This window comes from Hemicordylus capensis, chromosome 4, assembly GCF_027244095.1.
Source record: "Hemicordylus capensis ecotype Gifberg chromosome 4, rHemCap1.1.pri, whole genome shotgun sequence".
In the NCBI taxonomy this organism is placed as follows: domain Eukaryota; kingdom Metazoa; phylum Chordata; class Lepidosauria; order Squamata; family Cordylidae; genus Hemicordylus; species Hemicordylus capensis.
The window spans coordinates 252,960,798-252,986,962 of record NC_069660.1 but is presented as its reverse complement, the minus strand read 5'-3'; the positions used below and the strand labels follow the sequence as shown (position 1 = coordinate 252,986,962).

Here is a 26,165-nt window from a genome sequence, read left to right as displayed (position 1 = left end):
TCCTGTCCCTATAATCTCTCCCCTGCACTCTGCCCTGTTATAAGTGGAACATGCCCAGTTTGATCAAAATGCCATGAAATATTACTTGTGCTACCTGATGTTTCTCCCAGGAGGGAGCCTCACCAAAGGAACTTTCAGTCTGCACTTCTGGAAGCCTCTCCAGACTGAAAAAGAGGATCTAAATCTAATACATAATTAAATGAATATTAACTAAAATAAACTTGTTCTTTGCAAGCTGAAGAGTGAGTGAGGAAAACCTGTGAATTCTTTCTTATATTCATCCTTGTTGCACAATAGAAGTGTTTCAAGTGGTTAATGTTGGACTTGGACCAAGGCAACTTGGGTTCACATCCCTGCTCACAGCTGCAGACTTCACTAAGTGGCCGTAGCCAAGGCTTTAAGGCTTCTAGTTATGGGATTAAGCCATTCTGGGATTAAGTCCTTCAGGTTATGGAAAACAGGTGCTTCTCCCCATTATGAATTGCAGCTACCAATTGCTATGTAAAGGCCCCTAACAATTTGCTGCAGATGGGTGGCATTCAGACTAAGTTAGTCATTAAAAAGTCCCATTGAAATTAATGGTTTCGTTGATTTCAATGGTGCTTTGTCATGACTAATTTAGTCTGGATACTACCTCATGAAACTGCAGCTTTACCTTCTTATCATTGACACAACGGGATCCCCAGATCCTCCCAAATGGTAGTGCAGAGTCCGTCCCCCCCTTTTCCCCTTTTTGTGTACTTCATGATTCAGTGTGCACATTATGGAATGAAACTTTAGAACAATTTTATTGCTGTGCAAGGAAAGAGAAAGTGGCTTGTAGGCCTTTGTGTGTCTTGAAGTAAATGCTCAGGAGCTCAGTTAGTGGCCTTTCACAGACATGGCTGAATTGCTATTGAATAGCAGGACGTACAGCAATGAATGGCAGTCACTATGGGTTGTCTACAAATATAGCCTCTTTCTGATTTTTCTCCCTTTTTCTTCCATCCACACATGGACCTTTTTGCATGGAAAAGCTATAGGTTTTGCTCACTAGTTTCCTTTGCCTTCTATTTTCCCCACTCTTGGCAATCTATACTTGTCTCAGGGGTCAGCCCCCAGGAGTCACCTTCCTTCTCCTCTGCACATTGGCACCACCTCTGGCCTTCCTCTTCCACCATTGCTGCCATTTGCAGTCATGGAGAGCAGGTAGATGGGCTGAGAGGAATGACACATCTACGCACTCACCTGCAAGAACTGGCTGGGGAGATGCTGGCACAGGGTGCACATGCATCCTCCATTTCTCAGATGGCTCAGGTGCCAGTAAGAAGCTGGATGGCCCCGTTCTCTTTCTGTCCATTGCTGGAGAGAGGAAAAGGGCTATACAGCCCCTTACCACTGCACGAGCTGCCTCACAAGTGGTGGTGGGGCAGCAGGCAGGAGGAGCAGCAGCAACGGCAGCAGGGTGCTGCAAGGGGCAGTGGTGGGAGGAACAGCTTCAATGGTGGAAAAGGCAGCAGGGCTCCATAAGCGGAGGCGAGGCAGCAGGCGGGAGAACAGCAGCAGCAATGGTTGCAAGGTGCCACAAGCAGCAGTGGGGCAACAGGTAGGAGGAACAGTGGCAAGGGTGGCAAAGATCTGCAAGTCTGGTGGGAAGGAAGAATGGCAGCAGTGGTGGCAAAGCTCTGCAAGCAGTGGCGGGAGGGAGGAGCAGCAATGGTGGCAATGGGTGGTGAGAGTGGCAGAAATGGAAGCAAGCAGTGGCAGGCAGGAAGACTGCAGCAAGGGCAGCAGTGGTAGGAAGATGCTGCATTTGAGTGGGGACTTGTGTGTGTGGTGGTGGTGGTGGGGTTATGTTGACTATGGTGGCGACAGCTGCCAAAAAATAAAGTGCAAAAATGTGTGTGTGTGGTAGGGGGGGATGCTCATGTACTGAACACAGCCCAGTACTTGCTCCGGCCCCCAAACTGCTTGGCACACCTTTGCGTATTCTGGAGACATCACAACACCTGTTCTCACTAATCAGCTGAATGTCAATTCTCCTGCAATAGTTTAGAATATGCTGTGAAAGCTCTGTGAATTTTCATTGCTTTTTTCCCCCAACACCCCACACTTTTTTTGGACTGGCTCCATTTGCCATCAAAATATATGGGGTGGGGGCTGCATATCATCAGAACAAGCAGCTACTGGGCCTGGACTTACTTCGCTAGAAACCACCATATTAAAAAGGCCCATGACTTTGCCCTCCTTTGCTTAGGCCTCCTGTTGCGAATGTGGAGGTTGGGCACAGGCTGGCATAGTATCTTGACTATTTAAGCACTCTTGTGTTTCTTCTTCCCCTCCTTTTTCTCTTTCACTTTCTCTCTCTATGTTCTAGTTCCCCTGCTCTGCTCTTAGTTGCTTGTAGTAGAATATTCCAGTGTGTCTGATGCACCTACTTGTTTGCTTTGGAATACTGTAGTCATGCCACTTGATGATATTCAGGGTTAGGCCTTCTAGGGTTCATTTATTTATATGAACTTAGGCATGCCTAACTCTGCATAGGTTTGGGATGTAATAGGCCTTCTCTTTAGGTAATCCAAGTAGCTGGGGAAGTACTTCTGCTGCATTGTTTCATGAGTCACAGCCATGGTGAAATTATTAGGGATCTGGTTTGGTGTGAGGCTTTTTGAGGGAAACATGCATAGCTAATTGTGATCTAGGTAGCATGTTTTTGGTTGAGCAGGGAGTTGGGAGATGGTTTGTCATTATGGTGTTCTGCCACTGTCTCAAAACCATCTTAAGCTGTGTGCACAAACAGAGGGTTATATTACAGTTTTGTTTTTCTTCTATATGAAAAGAGATGTGATGTGTGTGCGTGTGCATATGTGTGTGCATGTACATGTACCAGAAAATGAGTGGGCTGCTGAAAAACCTTGTGAAGTCTGTTAACTACTAAATCAGTGCAGGAGACTGATTTGGTGGAAATCATGAGCATGAACTTTCATACATATAATATATAGCAGATTAGATTATTTAAGTGCTTCTTCTGATATGATAAAATCTACAAAGCTGACTTAATTGTATGTTCTTCTTTCATTACAGTTAAATGCCAAACTGGAGCCATCAGACAAGCTCATGTTTTGCCTCACAGTGAAATGTTTTTTGTTTTTTAAATAAAGACACAATAAAGATTGAAAAGGGAATTTAACAGGTAAAAACATTTCCGTTCCATATAATGTAAATAAGTCATTTTAAACAGGCAGGAAATGCCTGCTTTTCTTTAGTTGCGACATTTCTTCAGACATTTCTGTTCAGGTTGCAATAAGGGACTATATGAGCTCCTTTCAGTTATAAAATGGAGGCTGTACTTGCATGAACATCGGGTGGGGGATTGCCCCCATCTGGATTGAGCCAGTTTCCATTACATCATTACAGCATTCACCATTTCAGACTAACACTGTAAGCATGAGGGATGTGTTGGGAGAGTTGAATGATTGATACACTGGGTGGAACTTCCAGCAAGCTTTTGGAGGTTGTATATGAGTACAGCCTCCTTTTTTAAACATCTGAATGGGGCTATAGGCTTAACTGACAACAGAATACTCACTTCTGTTTCTAATGTATAAATTTATATAAAAATTAATGTGAAGACTGATTTCATGACAAGTGGAAACATTTTGGAGCTAATAGTGGGAATAAGTACCTCATCTAAATAATTTTTCATTGCACTATGAATATTTGAATTCACTTTCACTTATTACTATTAGTGTGGAAAAGCTCATAGTTTCAATTAATCAATTGAACTTTTATTGTATAGAAAGAAATTGCCTTATAATATATCCAGTATATCCAAAAAGATCTACCAAAAAATCTATGCACACAAGCATCACATTATAGCATCTCATAAAAAACCCAGGAGAGTTCTGTTATGAACTAATATGCCTGCTTTCCTTTTACTATAATCTTAATTGATAATTACCATCTTCACAAGTTAGCCCACTTGTGCCTCAAATGTTCACATATCCACCATCTTGAATTGAGGTGGATGACATCATTACAAACGACGTTGTTGAGGTGTCCCTAGGCGTCCCTACAACTGTACCAAATTTGGTTCAAATCGGGGTCCAGTCATTGTGAAGTTGATAGACACACGCGCACACACACACAGACAGAAAGCTGGGTGATTTTATAAGCTTACTTTCCTAAAGGAAAGTAGGCCAAAAGAACCCAACCCTGTCATATCAGTTATATTTGTCATCTCTATGGTCTGTGAGCTCATTAGTTGTGAACTAATCCAGGTCACACCTGCTGCAAACAAAGCTATTTTAAAAGTCACAGACTGGTCAGTGTTGCTTAACAAATAAATACATTTAAACATTTCAAATCATTCTGGCCAGATATATACTCAGTAATACCTCCCTTAGATATCTATACAAGAGGCAAAAAAATGCATAGTGGATGATATCGTCTGCTTCTCCCAAGTCAGAAGACCATAAGCACTCCTACATGGAATCTCACCATATTGCCCAAATTTAACTACTGTTTCCATTGTCTGAAAGCAGAAAGCAAAGAAAGCTGTTCAAAGATTAAAAGATTTTTAGATCTGAAAGATGCTTTGGTTGATTAATGATTTATGAGGTAATGAAAAAGTGAGATACCAGACACCTGACTACTCACCATATCTTTTTGCCTCTCTGTATCTGGCAATCTGGATTTCAAAATTGCCTTCCCTTTCAGTGGACCTTGATTTAATATGCAATTTTTGGCAAAACTGCACCTATTCAGGAATTTATTGGTTTGAGCTGTCCAGGAGTTACAGGTTCCTGGAGATGTCATTTTTCTTGGCATTGTTTGGGCAGACACTCACCATCATTATTTTGTATGTGTGGTGAGTAATCGATAATCAGATATATCATGTGTTTTTGAACAAGGGTTCTCAAGATGTTGCTGAACTACAACTCCCATCATCCCTAGCAAAAATAAATCATGGCTGTGGATGATGGGAATTGTAATTCAGCAACATCTGGAGTACCACTGGTTGGGAATCCCTGACATAATTAAGTTCTGAGAAGATTGAAAACATTGAAGAGATGTTTATGAATCCACTGCAGAGGTGGTGGGGATGAGGAAAGCTTGTTGGTTTCACCACAGCCAATACACTGCTTGATTTGGACATAGATCTCCTACCTTGTGCAAGATGCTGGGCATCCAGTTGCATTTATTTTTTTTATCACCACGAATAAAAGTTTGCATAGCCAACATACCCCTGCTAACCGAGCAAAGAAACACCTTTTAAAGAGGTAATTATTTTATATTTAACAGGGAGAGAGCAGCTGTTCCTATCCAACAGCATTTTTGCAGTGGCTGTTGGTGGTGGATACCATGTGTTTCTCTTTAGATTATGAACCCTTTTGGAACAGGGGAACCACCTTATTTCTTCATGCTATGTAAAGTGTGTTGTGAACTTCTGTTGAAAAGCGATATATAAATATTCATAATAATAATAGTAACAGTGGATAGATCTGTTTTCCCAAAGATTCCCAGACAGAATCAGACATAAGGTAGGTCTGGGATACTTGTTTGCACTAATGGAACTGCAGTATCCATACTGGAAATGGAACCTAGTGGATTTCTGCAGCATCTCTACTTTGTGAACGTAATTCACAAGAGCTAGCCCAAGAGTGATTTTTGAGTAAGTTGTTTACGTGGCATATTCCAATAAAATATTGTCACCTATATGCATGCATCCATGAGATAATTTAAAAACATTTCAGTGGACTCAAAACATTTCTTTGGAACTGGCATACAATTTTTCATCTTTTTCATCATCCCTCATGCATTCACAATATTGAGAGCTGTGCCAGCACAGCTGATCTTTTAGAAAACTTCTCAAGCTCCTCAGGACACTGACATTACTCATGTGTTCAGTGTAACCATTAGGGAAAGACCACTGGAGCATTCGTTCCCTAGTTCCTTTTTGACTACCGCGCAAGCAATGAGGAGGAAAGTTTCAACAGAAAGTGAGAAGATTCCTTTTTGTGTGTGTGTTTGGATGAAATGTTTCTGGTTTCATCTGTGTTTACCACAGATCTACTTGTTTTTGACACATGGACTTAAAATAATCCTTTAATAGGTATCATCTTTGTAAAGCAAAATTACCAACAACAGACAACCACGGCTGCTGCCTTTTATGTTTAGGGGAGGACCATAAGGTAAATCTTTGCAAAATTTGCTTAGAATTTTCAAAGCAAAATCATAAAAGCAGAGGGTGGCAATTAAGAGCAGTGCTATATGAATATGTTATAGTGCTATATGGATGCAGTGCTTTGCCTGACTTCAACATCTGCTTTGGTTTTGATGTCAACACCAACTTTGACATAGACTCCTTTGCCTCCATTATCAAGGCCTTCAATCTTGATGTCGCTCTCTCCAACACTCAGTTCAGCATTGCTGCCCAATATTTTGCAGCTGAACACAAGTTTGACCTTGGCTCCACCAACCATTCATGAGGAGTAGCAAGAAATTTGTGGACATAAATCCTCAGTGAAGAGGAAGTCTGAAGGGGCTGACAAATAGACTTCAACACTGAGTAAGCATCTGAGACAGAAGGATGAGATCTGAAAAAAAAAAAAAGAAAAAGAAAAAACCCTGAAAAAGAAGCAGCATTCAAAGGTTCACTATGCTATAATATTGGCACCAGTGTTGAACATGATATCAACTTCATCATCAACATTGATGGTCAAGATACTTACAGAACCTTCCAGCAGAATTGTTGACATCTTCATCTACATTTTCTATAGTGAACAGTCTCTATGGTTCCATTGCCTCAGCCTCTTTTGGAGGCAAACCTAGAGGAGGAAATTGTGATTCTGAATACTCCACTGATGTCACCTACTGCATCTGGGTTTCTCCAGTGAGAATGTCCAGCACCTCAGCTGGTTCCTTATTCATAAGCTCAATCAGAAGATTAATATCGAGGATAATTTCAGAAAGTGCATTGTGATTTTCATCATTATTAGCCTGGCCTCCAATGATGTCTTAGCATGACAGGTATTGGCCTTATGGGGATCTTCAGGTTCTCCCCCTAAAGAGTGGGAGAAACTTACAAGGTTTTCTGAGTGTACTTTCAACATAAGATTGTGAAGTGAGGTGTCCAGTTTCCTGTTCACCCTCTTCATTTGCTGGGGACATGGACTATCCAAGACATTATCCATACTCTCCTTTTTTACCTCAATATTAATCCTTGATGTAAGGGATCAGTTTATGAATAGTTGGCCTGTGCATGACAGAAACAAGGGATTTCCGATGTTGGAAATCCCTACCCCTACCACCAGGAGGCAGCCGAATGTGGAGCAAGTGCCCCAGTTACTCTAGTGGTGGTGGGCCCTTCAAGTGCATGCCTAGCACTGGTGCGGGAATGGATGGGCAGCACAGCAATCTTCAGGAGCCTTGGGGGTGGGCAGGAAGTGATGCCGAGCAGCATGGGACATCTGCGCGCCTCCTGGGAGAGCACATGGGCTTCTGGGTCTGTAGTTCCACTCAGAGTTTCTCCTGGGGATGTACTAAGAATGAAGCTACTGCAGATGTGGGATATTACCTCTCATTTATACTTGGTTGTACCATTCCAACTTTTGCAATCATCAGTCCAGATAATATCAGATGCCTCATTCTTGGGTTGGGGCCTTTGGACACAGGAAGAAAGCTATCTCCACATAAATTACCTGGAATTATTGGTGATCCTCCAGGCAATGCAGTCCTTCCTTCCTGTGTTGTGACAGACAACACCACAGCAATGTCTTACCTCAACAGGTAAGGAGGATCAGTCTCAAGATTCCTTTGCAGGTTAACAGTTTCATGTTGAAACGGGTGCACTCACCACAAGATCACCCCAAAGGCAATACACATTCAACGTGTAGAGAATTTTCAGGTGGATTTTCTGAACAGACACGTGAATCTTCCTCAGACTCATGAGTGGAGAATCTCTTGGACCCATCTTTGTATGATATTTAAAAGCTGGGTTCTCATCAGTAGATCTCTTTACCTCAGAGATCAACAAAAATGTAACTGGTATTGTTCAAGAGTAGGAGTAGTTTGTCGATCACTGGGGGAGTATCTTTTTGTTCCAGTGGTCAGGGGCACTGTTCTGCCTTTTCCTACTGTTCCCTTTAAAACAGAGGGTGTTTAGCAAAGTGATGTCCCAGAGAATGGACTGTATCCTTCTTACTCCATGGTGGCTGGTTTCCTATTCTTATCAGACTGTCTTAGGGCCAGTTCATCAAACTTCCAAGATTCCCTATTCTTCTTTAACAGAACAGGGGCAGAATTCCATGACGTGGAATTGCTCAGCATGGAAGATTTGTCCTTGATTAAGCATCATGATCTGTTGTCAAATATTCTATTGAATGCTAGAATGCCTTCTACAAGAAAAGCATATGCTTTGAAATGGAAACTATTCACTTCTCACACAAGACAGCATTGTTTTTCTTCAGAAGCTGCTTCAATACAAGAAGTTCTTCTATACAGTACTTGACATCTTTGGAGGCTTCAGGATTGTCTAAAGCTTGTCAAAGTGCACATTGCAGCTATATCTGCAGGCCATCCTGCTATTGACATGTCTTAAATTTACTCATACCCATTAGCTAAAGAAAAGGAGTTATTAATGTCTTTCCAATAGTACAGAATCTCATACCAGCTTGAAGTCTGTTATTAGTGCTATCTGTTTTAATATTTTAAGCCTTTTGAGCTTATGACCACAACATTTTACAAGTATTTTTAGCTAAATACTGTCTGGATAGGATTAAGTAATTTAGAATACACTAGCTTAACTTTGATTGCTCCCCTCACCCCCCACCACATCCCCGTCACCGCCAAGAACTCTCCACTCTCACCTGAGCCACGCTTCAGCTCCTCCTTCATTCTGTTGCTCCATCCTCCTCACCCCTGTTGGTCGTGCTTGCGGTGTTGCCAGTGCTGTTTGGCCAAGCCACAGCCCCCTAACCTCAGAGACCAGCCCACCCTCACCCTAGCCCCATTCCTGCTCCTCTCCATGGGAGCAGCAGCAGTGGATGACCGGGCCCTTCCTCGCTGCCGCCACCGCCGCCGCCACCACCACCACCACCATGGCTCCTCGTTTCCCTCAGGCTGCTGACAGGCCCAGGCCTCAGGCCCATCTCTCACCCTTTTTTCTCACTTCCCCACTCTTCTTTCCCCCCATCTCTCTTGCTCCCTTTCCTTCCTTCCTTCCTTCCTGAGTTAACAGATCATGTTCATCTTGTTTCCTCCTTTAATTTGCACAGTGGCAGCCTCCTCCTCCTGAAGGGGCTCTTTCCTCCCTCATGATCCCTCTCTTCACAGACCCCTGCCCACTATCCATACATATATATCTTCTCTCCTCTTCAATGAAGCACATCTTCCAAACAGTAACAGTTTCATTCCAACCATCCTTAACCATCACAGGCTCATCCTCCCTATCTGCATATGGAATCCCCGCTACCCAATCACCTTGGTGCTTCTGCTCTCACAGACTCCTCCCGCCATCTGCTTATGGAATCCCCACTGCCATTCACCATGGTGCTTCTGCTCTGTTACCTCTGATTGGTAAAGCACTGTGTGGGTGGGGTTTGCTACGTACGTCCTTAGCCATAGATAGATAGATAGATAGGACCTTGTTTATCTTTTATTCTAGAAGAGACAAAGGGGGGGGGAGTCTAGTCAAAGACTCTCAGACTGGATTATTAATACAGTCACTTTGTATCAAACAGCTTGACTTGCAACAAGAGCAATAGGGTCTGCAGCCACTAATCTAGCAGGAATTCAAATTCAGGACATCTGCCATGCAACAGCTTGGTCATCAGAGTCACCATTCATCAAGCATTATACACTGGATGTCAGGTCTGCAGTAATGGTCTCTTTTGGAAGAGAGGTTTTGAAGCAGATACTGTGATCAGCTGCCTCTCCATCATATGGATAAGTTAGTTAGTCTTCCAATAAAGTGAATGCATGGAAGACCACGGAGAAGAATAAACTAGTTGCTTACCGGTAACTGATTATCTTTGTGTGTTCCTTGTGCATTCACATGACCCTTCCACCTACCCCACTGCAGGTGAGACTTATCTTTTGTTCTCACTTACTGTCATAGTCCTTTGTCTTTGAAAGATTGTAAAGCTGGCAGTGGTTGAGAATCCAACCACCCTTCCCTAACAGTCATACTAATCATGTAAAGGCAACAACAGACCATCTTGATGAGCTTTAGAAGTTTCTGGACGGATCAGTAGTGGCAGCTCCCAATAGTGTGAATACACAAGGACCACTCAAAGATCATCATTATTGGTAAGCAACCTGTTTTTAGTCTACTTTCCTTAAGGAAAGTAAGCTTTTGAGATCGTGTGTGTGTGTGTCTGTCTGTCTGTCTGTCTGTCTATCAACTTGGCAATGCTTGGGCTATAAGAACCAAATTGGGTACAGTTGTAGGGACACATAGGGACACCTTAACAATGTAGTTTGTGATGATGACATCCATCCTGATTCAGGATGGCATATGCATGAATGTTTGAGGCACAAGTGGGCTAACTTGTGAACCATCTAACTGATCTGAACCAAATTTGGTACAGCTGTAGTGAGTGACACATAGAGACACTGCAATGGTGTAGTTCATGATGATGTCATCCACATCACATGGCAGACATGTGAATGTTTAAGGCTAAAGTGGGCTAACTTGTCAGGATGGTAATTATCAATTCAGATTATAGTGAAAGGAAAGTAGGAAGATTAGTTCTTACCAGAACAACTTGTATCATCTGTAGATAGGACAACTCTTTCTTAATACTATTATTTTTGCAAAGGGAACAATTATTAACATTCGCTTTTAGCACAAGGCATATTGAAGTTAGGAAAGTGGTGTCCCTTAGCCATCCTTTTTTCTAGATGTAGTGGTTGCCTTAGTAACTGCAAATTGAAACTTTGTTTTAGTATAATTGCTCCGTATGTTTGCACAATCCACATATCACCATAATCCTTTAAAACAGTGAACAATAATTGACAGAGAATTTAAAACAAAATCAGTGATCAAATGCTGAAATACACATAAAATATTTAAATACTTAACACACCAAATAAAGATAATTTTATCTTTTTTTGTTCTAATTAGTGCCACTCAATTAAAAATATAGAAAGAACTTCTAAAACATGCAAGCACAACCTGACCTGCTAGAATTTATTCCTATCCAAAGCAAAGCATTTAGAAAATCTGAAGACATTTCAATACAAAATTAAAATGACGAAGAAAGAGAAGCTAATTTCAAAAAAAATTCTGTTTTACGCTGACAACGTTTATTTTGTATGCAGGGATATTTTCTATCTAGGCCCTGAGAATAATAGCCAAAAATGCTATCCTACTGTGCATATTGACAATTGCTGAACATCAGGGGCATAGGTCTAATAGAGCAAGGGAGGACAAGTGTCTCTGGGCCTGCAGAGATCTGGGCACTTCTGGAAGCCCCAGAGGTTCTTCCCACTCCCCCACATCAAAAAGACTGGCCACCCTCTGCCAAAATGGAATTTCTTCCCTTTTTGCTGCCCCTCGCTGCTGCTGATGGCATTAGCAGAAATAGGGGGAGGGAAGGGTTAATCATCTTCCCTTTCAGTTCTGCCATCTCTCACAGCACCAGCCACTGCCTAATTGGTTCTCCTGGAGTTCTGTCCCTTGTGCTCCTTCCCTGCTTGGCATTCGAATGCAAATGCAGAGCAAGCCAGCCAGGAGGAAAAGTTGAGCTCATCATAGCAAGCAAAATTATTTATTTATTTATTTATTTATTTATTTATTTATTTATTTATTTATATACCACCTTTCATTAAAACAATCCCAAGGTAGTTCACATAGAAAAATTAAAACAAGACTATAAAAATTACACAATTAAAATATTAAGCTAAAAAACCCAGAGATCTAACTAAAAAGATTTAAAAATACATGCATAAAATAACTATACAAAATAAAAAGAAGCAGCAGAGGAGACAATCACATAAAAGCCTGAGTAAAAAGCCAAGTTTTCACATGCTTTCTAAAAGCCGTGATGGAGACCGAGGAGTGAATAGCCACTGGGAGAGCATTCCAGAGTCTGGGGGCAGCAACATAGAAGGCCCTATCCTGCGTGCACAACAGCCGAGCCTCCCTCATTGTCGGCACCTGCAGCAGAGCCCCCTTAGATGACCTTGACAAGCGGGCAGCAACCCTTGAGAGCAGGCGGTCCCTCAGATATCTGGGCCCCAAACCATTAAGGGCTTTAAAGGTCAAAACCAGCACCTGGACCTGGACCCAGAAACAAACTGGCAGCCAGTGTAGCTCTTTCAAAATAGGTGTGATGTGATCCCAATGGGCAGCTCCAGATAAAATCCTAGCTGCCGCATTTTGCACTAGCTGCAGTTTCAGAATATTTTTCAAGGGCAGCCCCGCGTAGAGCGTGTTACAGTAACCCAGCCGTGACATGACTAAGGCCAGATCTGGGTAACTGGCCAGATCTGGCTTCTCGAGAAAGGGACACAGCTGGTGCATTAGTCAAAGCCATGCAAAGGCACCCCTGGCCACCGCCTCCATCTGAGCTTCCCAAAGCAGAGCTAGGTTCAGCAATACCTCCAAGCTGCTTCTTCAAGGGGAGTGCAACCCCATCCAGAACTGGTAGAATCTCCTCATCCTGATTGGATCTCCTACTGACCAACATTACCTCTGTCTTGTCTGGATTCAGTCTCAGTTTATTAGCCCACATCCAACCCATCATGGCCTCCAGCCCCCGATTCAGGACATCCACTGCCTCCCTAGGATCAGGTGACAAGGAGAGATAGAGCTGCATGTCATCTGCATATTGCTGACAACTCAGTCCAAGTCCCCGGATGACCTCTCCCAGCGGTTTCATGTAGATGTTGAACATCATGGGGGACAAAACCTAACCCTGAAGAACCCCACAAGCCAATGACCATGGAGCCGAGCAATAGTCCCCCAGCACTACCTTCTGGACCCTCCCCCCAAGAAAGGACTGGAGCCACTCCAAAGCAGTACCTCCAGTTCCCATACTCGAGAGGCAGTCCAGAAGGATACCATGGCTGATGGTATCAAATGCCGCTGAGAGGTCCTTTTAACATTAAAAAAACTTATCTGGTGTGTGTGTGTTTTGTTCCTCTTGCCTAAGTAACTCTATTTCTCTTTTCTCCCTCTGTATGAATTGTGTGCATTTGGAAGTCCATGTGTTTTTCTCCACCTACCTCCCACCCCATTTGGGAACTATAGTGTTTTTATGTCTTTGAAAAAGACACCACCACCCCCAAAAGCCCCCCCCCCCCCACACACACTTCCTCGTCTTCTCCTCTGTGTGAATGAGAGATTTTTAATTTTAAAAAAATCCCCAACATTTTCAAAGCAATGCTAAGTATAATTAATCACTATAAAACATAATAAAAGCTTTAAAAATAAGAAAGAAAAATGCTCTAACAAATTGATATATCTGTTTTTGTTTTTTCTTGCATTTTGGTTAATTATGTGCTGTTGGGTTTGAAGATACTGTACTAAACTTCTTATAGTCTTAATCTGGTGTGTGTGTGTGTGTGTGTGTGTGTGTTCTTATATCTTTGCCTTATATTATTAAAATATTTATACAGTACACTCTTTTTTTAGCAACAAGGTTCTCAAAATGGCTTACATAGCAAAATACACGAGGAAAATGGTTCTCTATCCCAATGTGTTTCTCCTTATAATATTTACTATTTTATTTTGTGCTTGTAACAGTATATGAATAACTTGCCTATTTTGTTTTTTTAATAAGCTTATAGTGAGCTAATGTATCCCAGCTTTTTGAAAGTAGCTTCACAAATTGCTAAAATGAACATTAAAACCCAGGCCTATCATTATTTCACTATGTTCAATTAAATGTTCAATTTTTCAGCACAGTACTGGTACAACACTTGTACCATTCTTTCTAGTGCAAGCTGCCATATGAAAACATGGGAGAAATCTCTCAGAACTGTGCATTGAGCTATTTTCAATGCTTCTCATTTCTTATATCTGGAAGCATAGGACTGCCTCTGACCATGGCTCATTTTATTGTCCTTTGTGTACACATTTTTCCAGCCCTCAAAAGTCAAATGCTTTCTTATTTCTCCTTGTACTGTATCCAGAGTCCTTGGAGCAACTTTTATAAGTTTCAAGCCCCCTTTCTGAGATGTGGTGGCTCTAAACTATAACTTCCAAGACTGCATGCTTGGGAATAAACTGTTTGTGTATGTGTGTGAGAGAGAAACAGAGAAAGAGTACACAAATAGGCAAATAGGGATAGTAACATTGCTAGGGTTGTATGTATGCATATATCAGGTCACAGTAGTAGGCATATATGTAAAAAAATGTTTCTGATCTAGGGTAATATGTGTGCACAAGTATGTGTGTAAAACTGTATGCATATATAAGATATTATATGCATAGAAGGCACTGTTCCCTCTAAGGCATGCACACGTGCGTGCACTCACAAGTTTTTGGATGTCCGCTCAGTTCATTTTAGATCACACTCAGGTTGAATCAGGAAGGCCCCACTCAAAATGCATGTGCAATTACACTTCCTTGATACTGCTGCCCAGAACAAAACAAAACTCTTCCCTCACAGAGATGAAAAATTAGAGGGACCACTGATAGAAGGGAAAGAAAGGGCATTCTAAGCATCTGATTTTCATTATGTCCTTACAGTTTTTCTGCAACAAATATATGGGAGAGGGGGGAGACAAAGAAGATGGGAAGCAAGGGGGCCCATCTTCACTTTTTGTCCCTAGGCCCACACCAACTTTGCCACATCACTGCTGAACATGTTTCTCTATTTACTGTATTTCAGTTAGAAAATACCTGTGCTTTCTTCTAGACTAGAAAACTGACCCACCTGCATGGACGTAGTTTTCACATTATTAAACCAAGGATTTCAATTGTGAAGTAGAGTTTTATATGTTGCTGATTACTCTAAAAAAAAAACTTGAATGGCAGTGGAATCTGCTAAGGAAAGTACAATTTGCCTCTTGTATTTTTTGGATAGGGGATTTCTAAATTTTCACAATGTAACTTTTAAAAATTTGTTTTCAACAAGCAATTGTGAGAAATTATGCCTTGCAATTGAGGAAGAATTTTGTTAGTGCTAAATTCTCACCTTTCTATTGAAATATTAGTTTTATATTTAATGTCTTTAAAAGCTATATTGTTAGAGTAGTGTTTGAAGTACTAAGTAATTTAAATGTTGTATGTCTGTCGCTGACTTTAATTTTATTTAATGAAGTGTGAAATAGAATGTAGAAACATTTACATATAGGATACCTGATGAAACGAAATACCTGTTGTAATGTTCTATACTTTATTCCCATATTTTTCTTTATTATGAGTGTCATTTACTGTATGCAAAAGGCATTTTGTGGTTGAAGCCAAGTTATGTGCTTTTTTATTTCTACATCTCTTATAAACTTATTTACTTAAAAGTAATAAGTCTTATATTACTTTTAATATAAAAAGTAATATACTCCTGTTGTTTGCAAAACTATTTCCCCTAATGTCTACATTAAGAAAAAAAGGTAATTCAAAGTTCCTTTAAAAACTTTGCAGCTGAGACAATTATTCCATTTATTATAACTTTCTCAGCTGTCAAAGTGATCCCAAAGTGAACTTTCTCCAAAGTGATCCCAAAGTGAACTTTCTCAGCTGTCGAAGTGGGATCACTGGTAAATGGTTAAATGTTGGCTCATTTAACATGTTTGTACCAGTAGTAATGCTTTTATAAGTTTGTATTTGATTTGTGACCAGATAAGAATTAGAGGGTGTGTATGTATTTTGTGTGGGGTGAGCTTTTTTGGCAGAGATATATCTTGCTACCAAACCCCTTTCAAAACAATTTAGTAAAAGGCATTATCAGAACTATTTTGGTTTCTGTCTGTTTTTGGGACCAACCTACCAACCACTTTTGCAATAGCACTTACATTTATATACCGCTCTATAGCTGGAAGCTCTCTAAGCGGTTTACAATGATTTAGCATATTGCCCCCCAACATTCTGGGTACTCATTTTACCGACCTCGGAAGGATGGAAGGCTGAGTCAACCTTGAGCCCCTGGTCAGGATCAAACTTGTAACCTTCTGGTTACAGGGCAGCAGTTTTACCACTGTGCCACCAGGGGCTCACAAGCACTTGAGAAAATACAGTGCACAGCTGGAGCTTTCCTTTCAGTTTTTGCTGCAGCTGTTCCAACTCCTGAAAGAAAATCTGCTTTACACTGGGACATGGAAAATGAAAGCAAAACTCCATCTGTATGCTCATTTTTCTGCTGCATACACATGTCCATTCTTTGGAACCTGGCTATAATAATACACCTATTTTTAAAGTTATTGACAGCTTTTGATATAAATGGAACTAAGCATGCTGTATGTTCGTGTTTTGAATAAATTGTATGGTTGTTGTTTTGTTTTTTAAACAAACTAGGTGGCTAAGAACTGTGGGCAACAATGACTGAAATGCAGCCACTGTCTTTTTCTTCCAAGGGTAACACTCAATCACCAGAAGGTATATTTTTTCTTCTCTATTAAATGTTGTACAATTAACATTTTGTTAAATGCTCTAAATAGATTTAAACTGTTGCTTTGTTTGTTAAATTTCTCTCTCTCTCTCTCTCTCTCTCTCTCTCTCTCTCTCTCTCTCTCTCTCTCTCTCTCTCTCTCATAGTTAAATACTGCCCGATATATGTTTCTCTAGGCGGTTTATAGCCGTTCCTTGTTTGTTCATGTACCCTCAATTTCTAAATTTCTTTGCTTATGTGGTGCTGGCCTTTACATATCTTTCACTCTGGGTCATTCTTTCTAATTTTGCTTCCTTTGATGGTGGAGTTCTGTCAGCAAACTGGCCACCCAGAAGGGAAGTCCAGGAAGAATACAAACTGGGCTGCAGAAACGAAACACGGCTCGGAATAGTTCTCTATATCAGGCACAGGCTGAAAGCTGTTGACAAATGTTGTCTTCCAGCAGCAAACAGAAAGCTGTTGACGTGCTTTATAGTCCAAGCTGATAACTCTCAGCTGGCAGGGATTCAAGGTTTATCAGCCCTCTGCAAGAGGCGTTTATTCTTCCTGATAGTTTTAGCTGTGCTCTTCACCTTGTGACACACTGTTGCTGTGGAGTCAGTGGGGGTTGCCTGCACAGCCAATCTTCTAGTCTGTCCGTCGCTGTCTCTGCTGCCTCAGACTGCTGTGCCTGCTCTGAAACATCAGCTGGACCTTCCTCAGCCATCTCTTGGGAACTGACAGCTGGGCTCTGCCCCTCAGGCACCCCTGCATCGGCTGAAAGGCTGTCATCTTCCCCTTCCTCCTTGCTATCTGCGATCGAGGGCATGACAAGTTCATTCATAAGAACAGCCCTTCTTGATCAGGCCCAAGGCATTTGTTCTTAGTGCCTGTTCTTGTGCAGCCAGTATTAAACCCTCTGTTTCTTTCTTCAAGTTGCCATTCTTAAGCCATTGCCAGGTCTTGGTGATGTCTGATTTTCCACATATTGTGCAAATATTGACCATGCAGGGGCTTATTTTTCCATTTTTCTGCTCGGTTCTTGACTTGTTCTTTCTTGTAGGCCTGCTTTCTTTCATTGGTGTTGAATAGTTTCGCGTTATTGACCATCTGAAGTGCATCTTCTTCACTGTCCTTTATATATTCTTCAAGGCCTCTTTTCTCCTCCTCTACTGTTTGATGGACTTGCAGCATTCCTCTTCCACCTGAGCTGCGAGGGAGGTATAGCCTATCTACATCACTGCGGGGGTGCAGAGCATGATTGATGGTCATGATTTTCCTGGTCTTACGATCCAGCGTCTCTAGCTCAGCCTGGGTCCAGTCTATTATTCCTGCAGTGTATCTGATAACAGGTATAGCCCAGGTGTTTATGGTTTGTATGGTGTTCCCGCCATTGAGTTTGGACTTGAGGATTTTTCTAACTCTCCTGATGTATTCACTTCCAATTTTTCTTTTAACTTCAGTGTGTGCGATGTTATCAGACTGGAGAATGCCCAAGTATTTGTAAGGTTATTTCTTTTCCAGGTTCTTGATGTTGCTTCCATTGGGCAGCTCTATTCCTTCTGTTTTTGTTATTTTTCCTCTGTTCATTATTAATGCAGCACACTTGTCTAGTCCAAACTCCGTTGCTATATTGCTACTGAATATACGGACAGTGCTTAGCAGTGATTCGATTTCTGACTGGGACTTTCCATACAACTTCAGATCGTCCATGTACAGCAGATGGTTGATTTGACTTGATGTTTTAGATGTTTGGTATCCGAGGCCTGTTTTGTTTAGTATTTGTGAAAGTGGGGTCATGGCGATTACAAACAACAGAGGGGATAGTGAATCCCCTTGGAAAATGCCTCTTCTAATGCTAACCTGTCCAAGTGTCTCGCCATTGATTGTTAACTGTGTACTCCACATGCTCATTGCTTTTTAAAATCAATATCTGAATGTTTTTGCTGACACCAGTTGTTTCTAAACATTTTAGTATCCACGTGTGAGGCAATGAATCGAAGGCTTTCTTGTAGTCATGCAACACTTAGATTGGTTTTTCTTCTCTTGCATTTTTCTAAAATCATTTTGTCAATAAGCAGTTGGTCTTTTGTGCCTCTGGTGTTCAGGCAATTTCCTTTCTGTTCAACTGGAAGCTGTTTGTTCATTAATAAGGGTTGCATGACTTCATCTGCTATTATTCCAGTTAATAATTTGAACATGGTTGGAAGGCAGGTTATCGGTCTATAATTACTTGGAACGGCACCTTTTGCTGGGTCTTTCATGATGAGATGAGTTTTCCCAGTTGTTAGCCATTGTTCAATATCACCTCCTTGCAAAATGTGATTGAACTCTTTTGATAGTTGTTTATGAAGGCGTGTTAGGTGTCTAAGCCAAAAGCCATGCAGTTCATTGTCGCCTGGAGCAGTCCAGTTTTTAATTTTCTTTGCTCTTTCACTTATTAATTCTGGTGTTATTATTAGATCTTGCATTTGTTGGTTACATTTTTTGACCTCTTTCATCCAGCCTGCTTTTTTATTATAATCTATTGGATTGTCCCATAATTTCCCCCAGAATTGCACTGTTTCTTCTTTATTTGGGGTTTCTAGGTTTCTTGCAGTTTCTCCTTCTATGCTTTGGTAGAAACGTCTCTGATTCGACTGGAATAGGAGATTCTGCCTGTGTTGTGTAGTTCTGGCTTCATATCTGCTAATCTTCTTTGACACTGCTGTTATTTGCTGCTTTATTATTTCCAGGACTTCTCTAATTTTCCTTGAATCTAGGTGGTATTTTTGGATCAGATACTGTTTGGTGTTTTCATTCTTCAGCTTCTTTTCTTTCATATCTTTCAATTTACTAGCATCTGATCTAAGCCTGGAGATTTTATTTTCTAATCTTATCTTCCATTTAGGTGAGGTACTGCTTTCTTTTTTTTACAGGTCCACTGATCTTATATCCGAGCTCTTGTGTTGTTATTGTTGCTGCACTGTACATTAGTTGGTTTGTTTCTTGTAAATTCTTGGCTGTTATCTCTGCAAGTGCAGCATTGACATCTTTTAATGCCTGAGCAAGTTGTTTTTTGGCAACTGTTTTTAGAGCTGGAAGTCGAACCCTGGTGGTTGTTTGGTTCATGTGCTCAGTTATTTTTTGCTTTAGTTCTTGTTGCTTTTCTGTTAAACGGCATTTGGGGTTTTGAGGTGAAGGCAAAGGGGTGGTTGCCTGGTTTTGATTCTGGAACAGTTCAGTAACAGTGGCATCCTCGATTTCCAACACCTCCTCCACCTGCGCCTGAGCAACTTCTTCAATTGGTGGTAATTCTTCAACCATATCTTGAGCCTGTGTTGCTCTTTGTAGTTCTTCCTGTGAATACTTTATTTCTTATTATGTATCTTCTCTGGTCTGCTAGCCTTTGTTCTGTTATTTCTGTATCTGGATGCTTCTCTTTCCAAATTTGGTACATTCTTTTTAAATAACCTCTTCTAGTTGGACTAGACTTGTAATAGCAGATCATTATTTCCTTGTTGGCATTTTTCGTATATTTTTTTCGGTTAAGCGATGTTTCTTCCAGTAACTTTGCTGTCTTCAGCCCTGGTTGCTCAACTGAAGATCCTGAGTCCTGTTGCCCACTTGCCACTAGATGTCCAGGGACTATAGCACCTGGAGCGGTCCTTGTTGACCCGGGCGATGACCGATCCGGTATAGATTTATTAAAGTTACGTCTCACCATATTGTTGATGGGAGAGGTACTCTTTGTCTGGCTCCTCTGGTGAGACCTGTCCAGTATGGTTGGACCTCTGGCATAGCTCTCACCTTCCTCAGAGCACACAAGCCCCACAGCCACGCCAAGGTAGTGCCTCACTGGGGGTGTTTATTATTTATTTATTCGATTTCTATACCGCCCTTCCAAAAATGACTCAGAGCAGTTTACACAGTGAAATAACAAATAAATAAGAATGGATCCCTGTCCCCAACGGGCTCACAATCTAAAAAGAAACACAAAATAGACACCAGCAACAGTCACTGGAGGTTCTGTGCTGGGAGTGGATAGGGCCAGTTACTCTCCCCCTGCTAAATAAAGAGAATCACCACATTAAAAGGTGCCTCTTTGCCAAGTTAGCAGGGGTCTTTTTCACTGTGTGAGAAAGTACTTCCTTTTGTTGGTCCTAAATTTCCTGATGTTCAGTTTCATAGGATGGCCCTTGGTTCTAGTGTTGTGAGAGAGGTAGGAAAATTCCTCTCTGTCCACTCTCTCTACTCCATGCATACTTTTTATATACCTCTATGTGGTCTCCCCATAGTCGCCCCTCTTCCAAAGTAAAGATCCCCAGATATTGTAGCCTTGCTTCATAAGGAAGGTGTTTCAGGCCACTGATCATCTTGGTTGCCCTCTTCTGCACCTTTTTGATACAATAGCCTTCTTAAGATACAGTGACCAGAACCGTATTCTTTAAAGACGTGTGGCCCACATTATTCTGCAGCCGGATCCAGCAACTGATCTGTTCATACACAGTTCTGTCAGATAACTGATGCTCTTTCTGATCCTTGTGATAGTGCTGATCAGCTGTTTGGAAATAGTGGGGTGGATTCTCACACATACACCCCAACTCTCTGCCAAGTGATTTTTGAGCACAGTTCTCTCTTAGCTTTTTGAGCACACTTGTGTGCAGCCTCGACTATTGCAGGATGCACAGTTGGATCAGAGCCTGAAACTAAAGAGTTTATAAACTGATTGTAACTTCTAAAATTTTAAATATATGTCTTGTTGTATTTTTTTTTAACTCTGAAATGTTTTAGGTGTGAATGACAATATGCCACTGGGAATTCCCTCCAGGCAACGTAGTTGTGGTGCTGTAAGCACTCCGACTGCTTGTGTTAACAAAGCTATTCATCACATTCAAGATTTAGAAGTGAAAATGGAAGAATCTTTTCAGCAGGTAATAAATGTCTCTAGATGTCCTATTTCCTAGGAAGGATAGACTATTGAACTTCTTTATATCTCCTCTTCCCCATTTGAAAGCATGTTGACCTGGATGTAACTTTCAGAGGGATAGCTGCAGTAACAAAAATAACAGTCATTTGACATCTTAAAAAACAATAGATTTATTGTGGCATAAGCTTTTGTGACCATTACATCAGGTGTAGGAAATGTTATCCTTAGTTGGTAAATATATATACACATGCATGAGTTGGTATAGAGCAACAAAATCGTAAGCAATGCAGTCAAATATCTGTGAAATGCAAGAGTCTGTTACAATTCTACATAAAGCTTAAACGTCTACACGATAAGGACAATGACCTTTTACAATAGCTATAGAGGTGATAACACAATCTTCTTAATTTTGCTATGTTAGACACCCACACTGACACATTCATAGTGGCTGACACCCAGTCTTGCACTTTGCTAGTGCAGCAGTGCCTGACATCCATACTAACACTGCAGCATCATGTGAGGGGCAATTTTCTATTATCTCCCTTTTCTTCTGAAGCCCATTATACTTCCTGAGAATTTGTCCTGGGAGTTATGCAGTCCTCAGGAATGTATTTCAGGAGGCACAGTGGGCTTTAGGGAGAAAGGGAGATCATCAAAAACTGCCCTCCCCCTTCACACAATGCTTCAGTGTTAATCTGGATGTCAGGCACTAGTCCGCCAGCACCATGCTAGTCTGGATGTCAGCCACTGTCTATTTCCCAACTGACAATATTTATGCATCTAATGAGTGATCTGTAGTTGACAAAATGTATGCCACAATAGATCTGTTAGTCTTTAAGGTTTCTCTGTTGGTGGAGGAGGTTATCCACAGCAGGTTATCTCTTCCCACCTGCTCTAGAGGCAGGGCTGTCTAAATGAGCAGCCTTGATGGCAGTCAGTCTAATTTAATTCAGTGAGACTTGCTTTCAAGTAAGCATGCATACGATTGGGCTGCCAGGCCGATACCCTAAGCACGGTGGTTGACATCCCGACTAACAAAGCACATGTGTAAGTGGGGTCTGTGGCCATGCAGCAACACTCCTCACACAACTCTCCCTGCCATCCTGTGTTCACGCAGGTGTGTGTGTGTGTGTGTGTGTGTGTGTGAGAGAGAGAGAGAGAGAGAGAGAGAAGATATGTGATATGCAGTATCTTGGACGTTATAGTAGGACACCACATGGAGGTGGCTGTATGTGTGTGAAAGGCGATAACTCATGGCTCTTGAAACTGTTTTAAAACAGAGTCCGTCTTATTTCTAGCTACATAAGAACAGCCCTGCTGGATCAGGCTCAAGGCCCATCTAGTCCAGCATCCTGCTCCACACAGTGGCCCACCAGATGCCGCTGGGAAGCCCACAGACAGGAGCTGAGGGCATGCTCTCTCTCCTGCTGTTAATCCCCTGCAAATGGTATTCAGAGGCATCCTGCTTTTGAGGCTGGAGGTGGCCTATAACCCTCAGGGTAGTAGGCATTGATAGATCTCTCCTCCATGAAGGTATCCAAACCCCTCTTAAAGCCATCCAGGTTGTTGGCTGTCACCACATCTTGTGGCAGAGAATTCCACCAGCTGATTATGCATTGTGTGAAAAAGTACTTCCCTTTGTTGGTCTTAAATTTCTTGGCAATCAATTTCATGGGATGACCCCTTGTTCTCTTATTATGAGAGAGAGAGAAATTTATCTCTATCAACTTTCTCCACACCATGCATGATTTTATAGACCTCTATCATGTCTCCCTGCAGTCATGTTTTTTAAAAACTAAAATACTAAAGTTTTTCTTAACTAAAAAATCCCACATGTTGTAGCCTTGCCTCATATGGAAGGTGCTCTAGGCCCCTGATCATCTTGGTTGCCCTTTTCTGCACCCTTTCCAGTTCTACAATATTCTCCTTTAGGTGTGGCGACCAGAATTGTACGCAGTACTCCAAGGGTGACCACACCATAGTTTTGTATAAGGGCATTATAATATCAGCAGTTTTATTTTCAGTCCCCTTCCTAATGATCCCTAGCACGGAATTGGCCTTTTTCACAGCTGGCACCCATTGAGTCGACACTTTCAACGAGCTGTCCACCACAACCCCAAGATCCCTCTCCTGGTCAATCACCGACAGCTCAGATCCCATCAGTGTATATATGAAGTTGGGGTTAGGGTTGCATTCTAACATGCAGTAATTTTATTATACCTCAGTGCAAATTCTAAAATGTATAGTATAATCTAGATGATTTAATAAAACATCTTATTTGTATTTGCAGTATGATCATTTATATAAGTTGGACAAAATTCCACGGTAAGGCTCTTATGAGTTTTGATTCAACAATTATGTGAGGCATAATTTTCATTTTCCATTACTTCTATATACTGTAGCTGTTTAAAAAATGCAAGTTGGTTCTGAGCAGTACCCACGATTTGGTGCTGAGTGGTCAAATCACTCAAACTGTGCCTACAGTGCTATCAGATTCAATGTATATATGTAGGTGAAAGGTTGTCCAGAAAGTCCAGCACAATTACATTTGCATATTTCTCAAAAAAGGGGATTATCTAAAAGGTAGTTGAAAAGGATGGTCAAATATTTTGAAGAAGTGTGAAGGTTATTCAAAACCATTATAATAAAAGGTATACTAAAGGTTAGGGAAAGAAATAAACAAGTTCAAGAGGATGCCAGCATGTTTAGTGTTATAATGCACAAAACCCTTTGTTGCTTCCTTTAAAAAGGAAATTTTATCCACACAAACCTTACTAGTTTATGAAATATTCTGGCACAAGATGTGGTAATGGCCACTGGCTTAGATGACTTGAAAAAGGGCTTAGATGACTTTAAAATGACATATGCTCTCTGCCCAAAATATTCTGGCACAAGATGTGGTAATGGCCACTGGCTTAGATGACTTGAAAAAGGGCTTAGATGACTTTAAAATGACATATGCTCTCTGCCCAAAAGAAACGTACATCATGCAGTGTGGAGAAATAACAGAGGGAGGGACAGAATAGTAATGGTAAGAAGAAATGAATATGAGCAAATGCAGTTACATGTGCAAAGACATTGTTTTGCTTGAGGGTAAGAACTGAGGGATTAAAGGGTTAAGCCAATAGGAAGAAATGGATGGAATTACTTCATGGAAAAGATGGATACTGAAGACTGATCTGAAGTAAGAGACGCACCATGTAGATGTTGGGAGGGAGTTCCAGGCTTAAAATACTGACTTATATTTACAGGGATTCAGATACAGAAAGTGTTGAAGAAACTAAAGATATCTGGTTATCAGTCTCTTCTGAACTAAAGGCTGAACAGTCCTTATATTGGAAAGGTAAAGTGGCTGAGTATTTACTTCTTTGTCAGAAATTTCTTTTTTGTCAAACAGTTTAGTCGGAATTATTTCCAGAGAACTAGTTTTACTAACAAGGTGTCCACCAAATGGTGAGAATGTTTGACATTTGCTGTATGGCCCTGCTTGTCATCTAGAAGAGTGCAGAATTAAACCTCTGCTAACAGGACAAAGAGACACCTTTTAAAGTGATGGCTCAGCTGTTTTCTGTTTAGCAGGGCAGTGGGAGAGCAACTTTCCTTATTTAGCCCAGCATATCATCTCTCCAGTGCCTATTGCTGTTGTGTCTATGTGTGTGTGCATGTGTGAGGGCTGCACAGCCCTCACAGATGTATTCCTGGATGCAAAAGGGGCCTTTGTGGGGAGGTGAGAGAAGTGGAAATTACTTCCCCCTCCCCCTGCTCAGTGCTGTCCAGCCACCCACACATGCAGTTTGTTTCCTTGCTGTTTTCAAGGATGGGGCTCTTGCTCAATCCTCGTAAGGCTGCCCAGCACATCAGTTACTATTGTTAACATTGTATATATCACTTTTTAACAACAACAACAAAAGCATTCTCCAAATGTTCAGTTTGGATAGCAAAAGGAATAAGACATTATACCCTGTCCCAAAAGGGTACTCAGTCTAAAAGGAAACACAAGGGAACACTTGCAACAACCACTGGGAGGGATAGTATGCTGGAATGAATATGGATCGTTGCTCTCTCCCACAAAATATGAGAGCCACCACTTTAAAAAGTGCCCTTTTGCCCAATTAGGAGGAGTTCTCCTAGAAACCAATTAGTCGTAGATCATAGCATACACTACACTCACACATTGCATTGGGTAGTTTGGCAAAAGGGACTTGGCCCCAACGTCTATGCATTTGGGGCCCTCTTTCTTTCCTAACTACTACAAGAAGGGGCTATCCTTCTGTTGAAAGGTCCACCTCAACGTTATTTCAGTTGAATATGAAACTATAGGGATGTCTTCTTGGTTTGCTCAACTTTTATCAAAGAGATCTACAAAGGCGTTCCTTATTTATAAGAACCACTGAGGCCTCAAGTGCTCAGTAGAATCTATTGGTAACCTTTCAAGCTAGAGTCAACCTGTGATTTTTTTTGGGGGGGGGGGGCCTGCTTTTTTCTCAAGATGATACTTGTGGCAGTTTCTTTGACTTGGAGAGTTAATGAAAGGTTAGAGTTACGACCTCTTCCCTGCCCCATAGCTCAAGATTCAGAAAGAAAAATGAATACTGAGGATCTAGCCTACATTTGACCCTAAGATGGTCCTATGATGTCAGCCAGGATGTTGTTTTTCTTGTATTGTTCTTGATCTAAAGAATGACAAGAAAAGATTCCTATACTCTATGTTCTTGTATACATGTGTCAGCACTTGAAGT

The 26,165-nt window shown here is 41.3% G+C and overlaps 1 protein-coding gene across 8 annotated transcripts in view; it reads left to right on the top strand.

The window, feature by feature from the left end:
• CCDC178 (coiled-coil domain containing 178) overlaps window positions 1-26,165 on the top strand; it is a 281,148-nt gene that overhangs the window by 17,053 nt on the left and 237,930 nt on the right. For all 8 annotated transcript variants that reach the window (XM_053249036.1, XM_053249040.1, XM_053249034.1 and 5 more), the window contains 5 exons: window positions 3,064-3,172; window positions 16,445-16,525; window positions 21,291-21,430; window positions 23,717-23,751; window positions 24,678-24,769. In XM_053249036.1, the coding sequence (XP_053105011.1) occupies window positions 16,468-16,525; window positions 21,291-21,430; window positions 23,717-23,751; window positions 24,678-24,769 (325 nt within the window). In that variant the 5' untranslated portion in view covers window positions 3,064-3,172; window positions 16,445-16,467. The remainder of the gene's footprint in view (window positions 1-3,063; window positions 3,173-16,444; window positions 16,526-21,290; window positions 21,431-23,716; window positions 23,752-24,677; window positions 24,770-26,165) is intronic.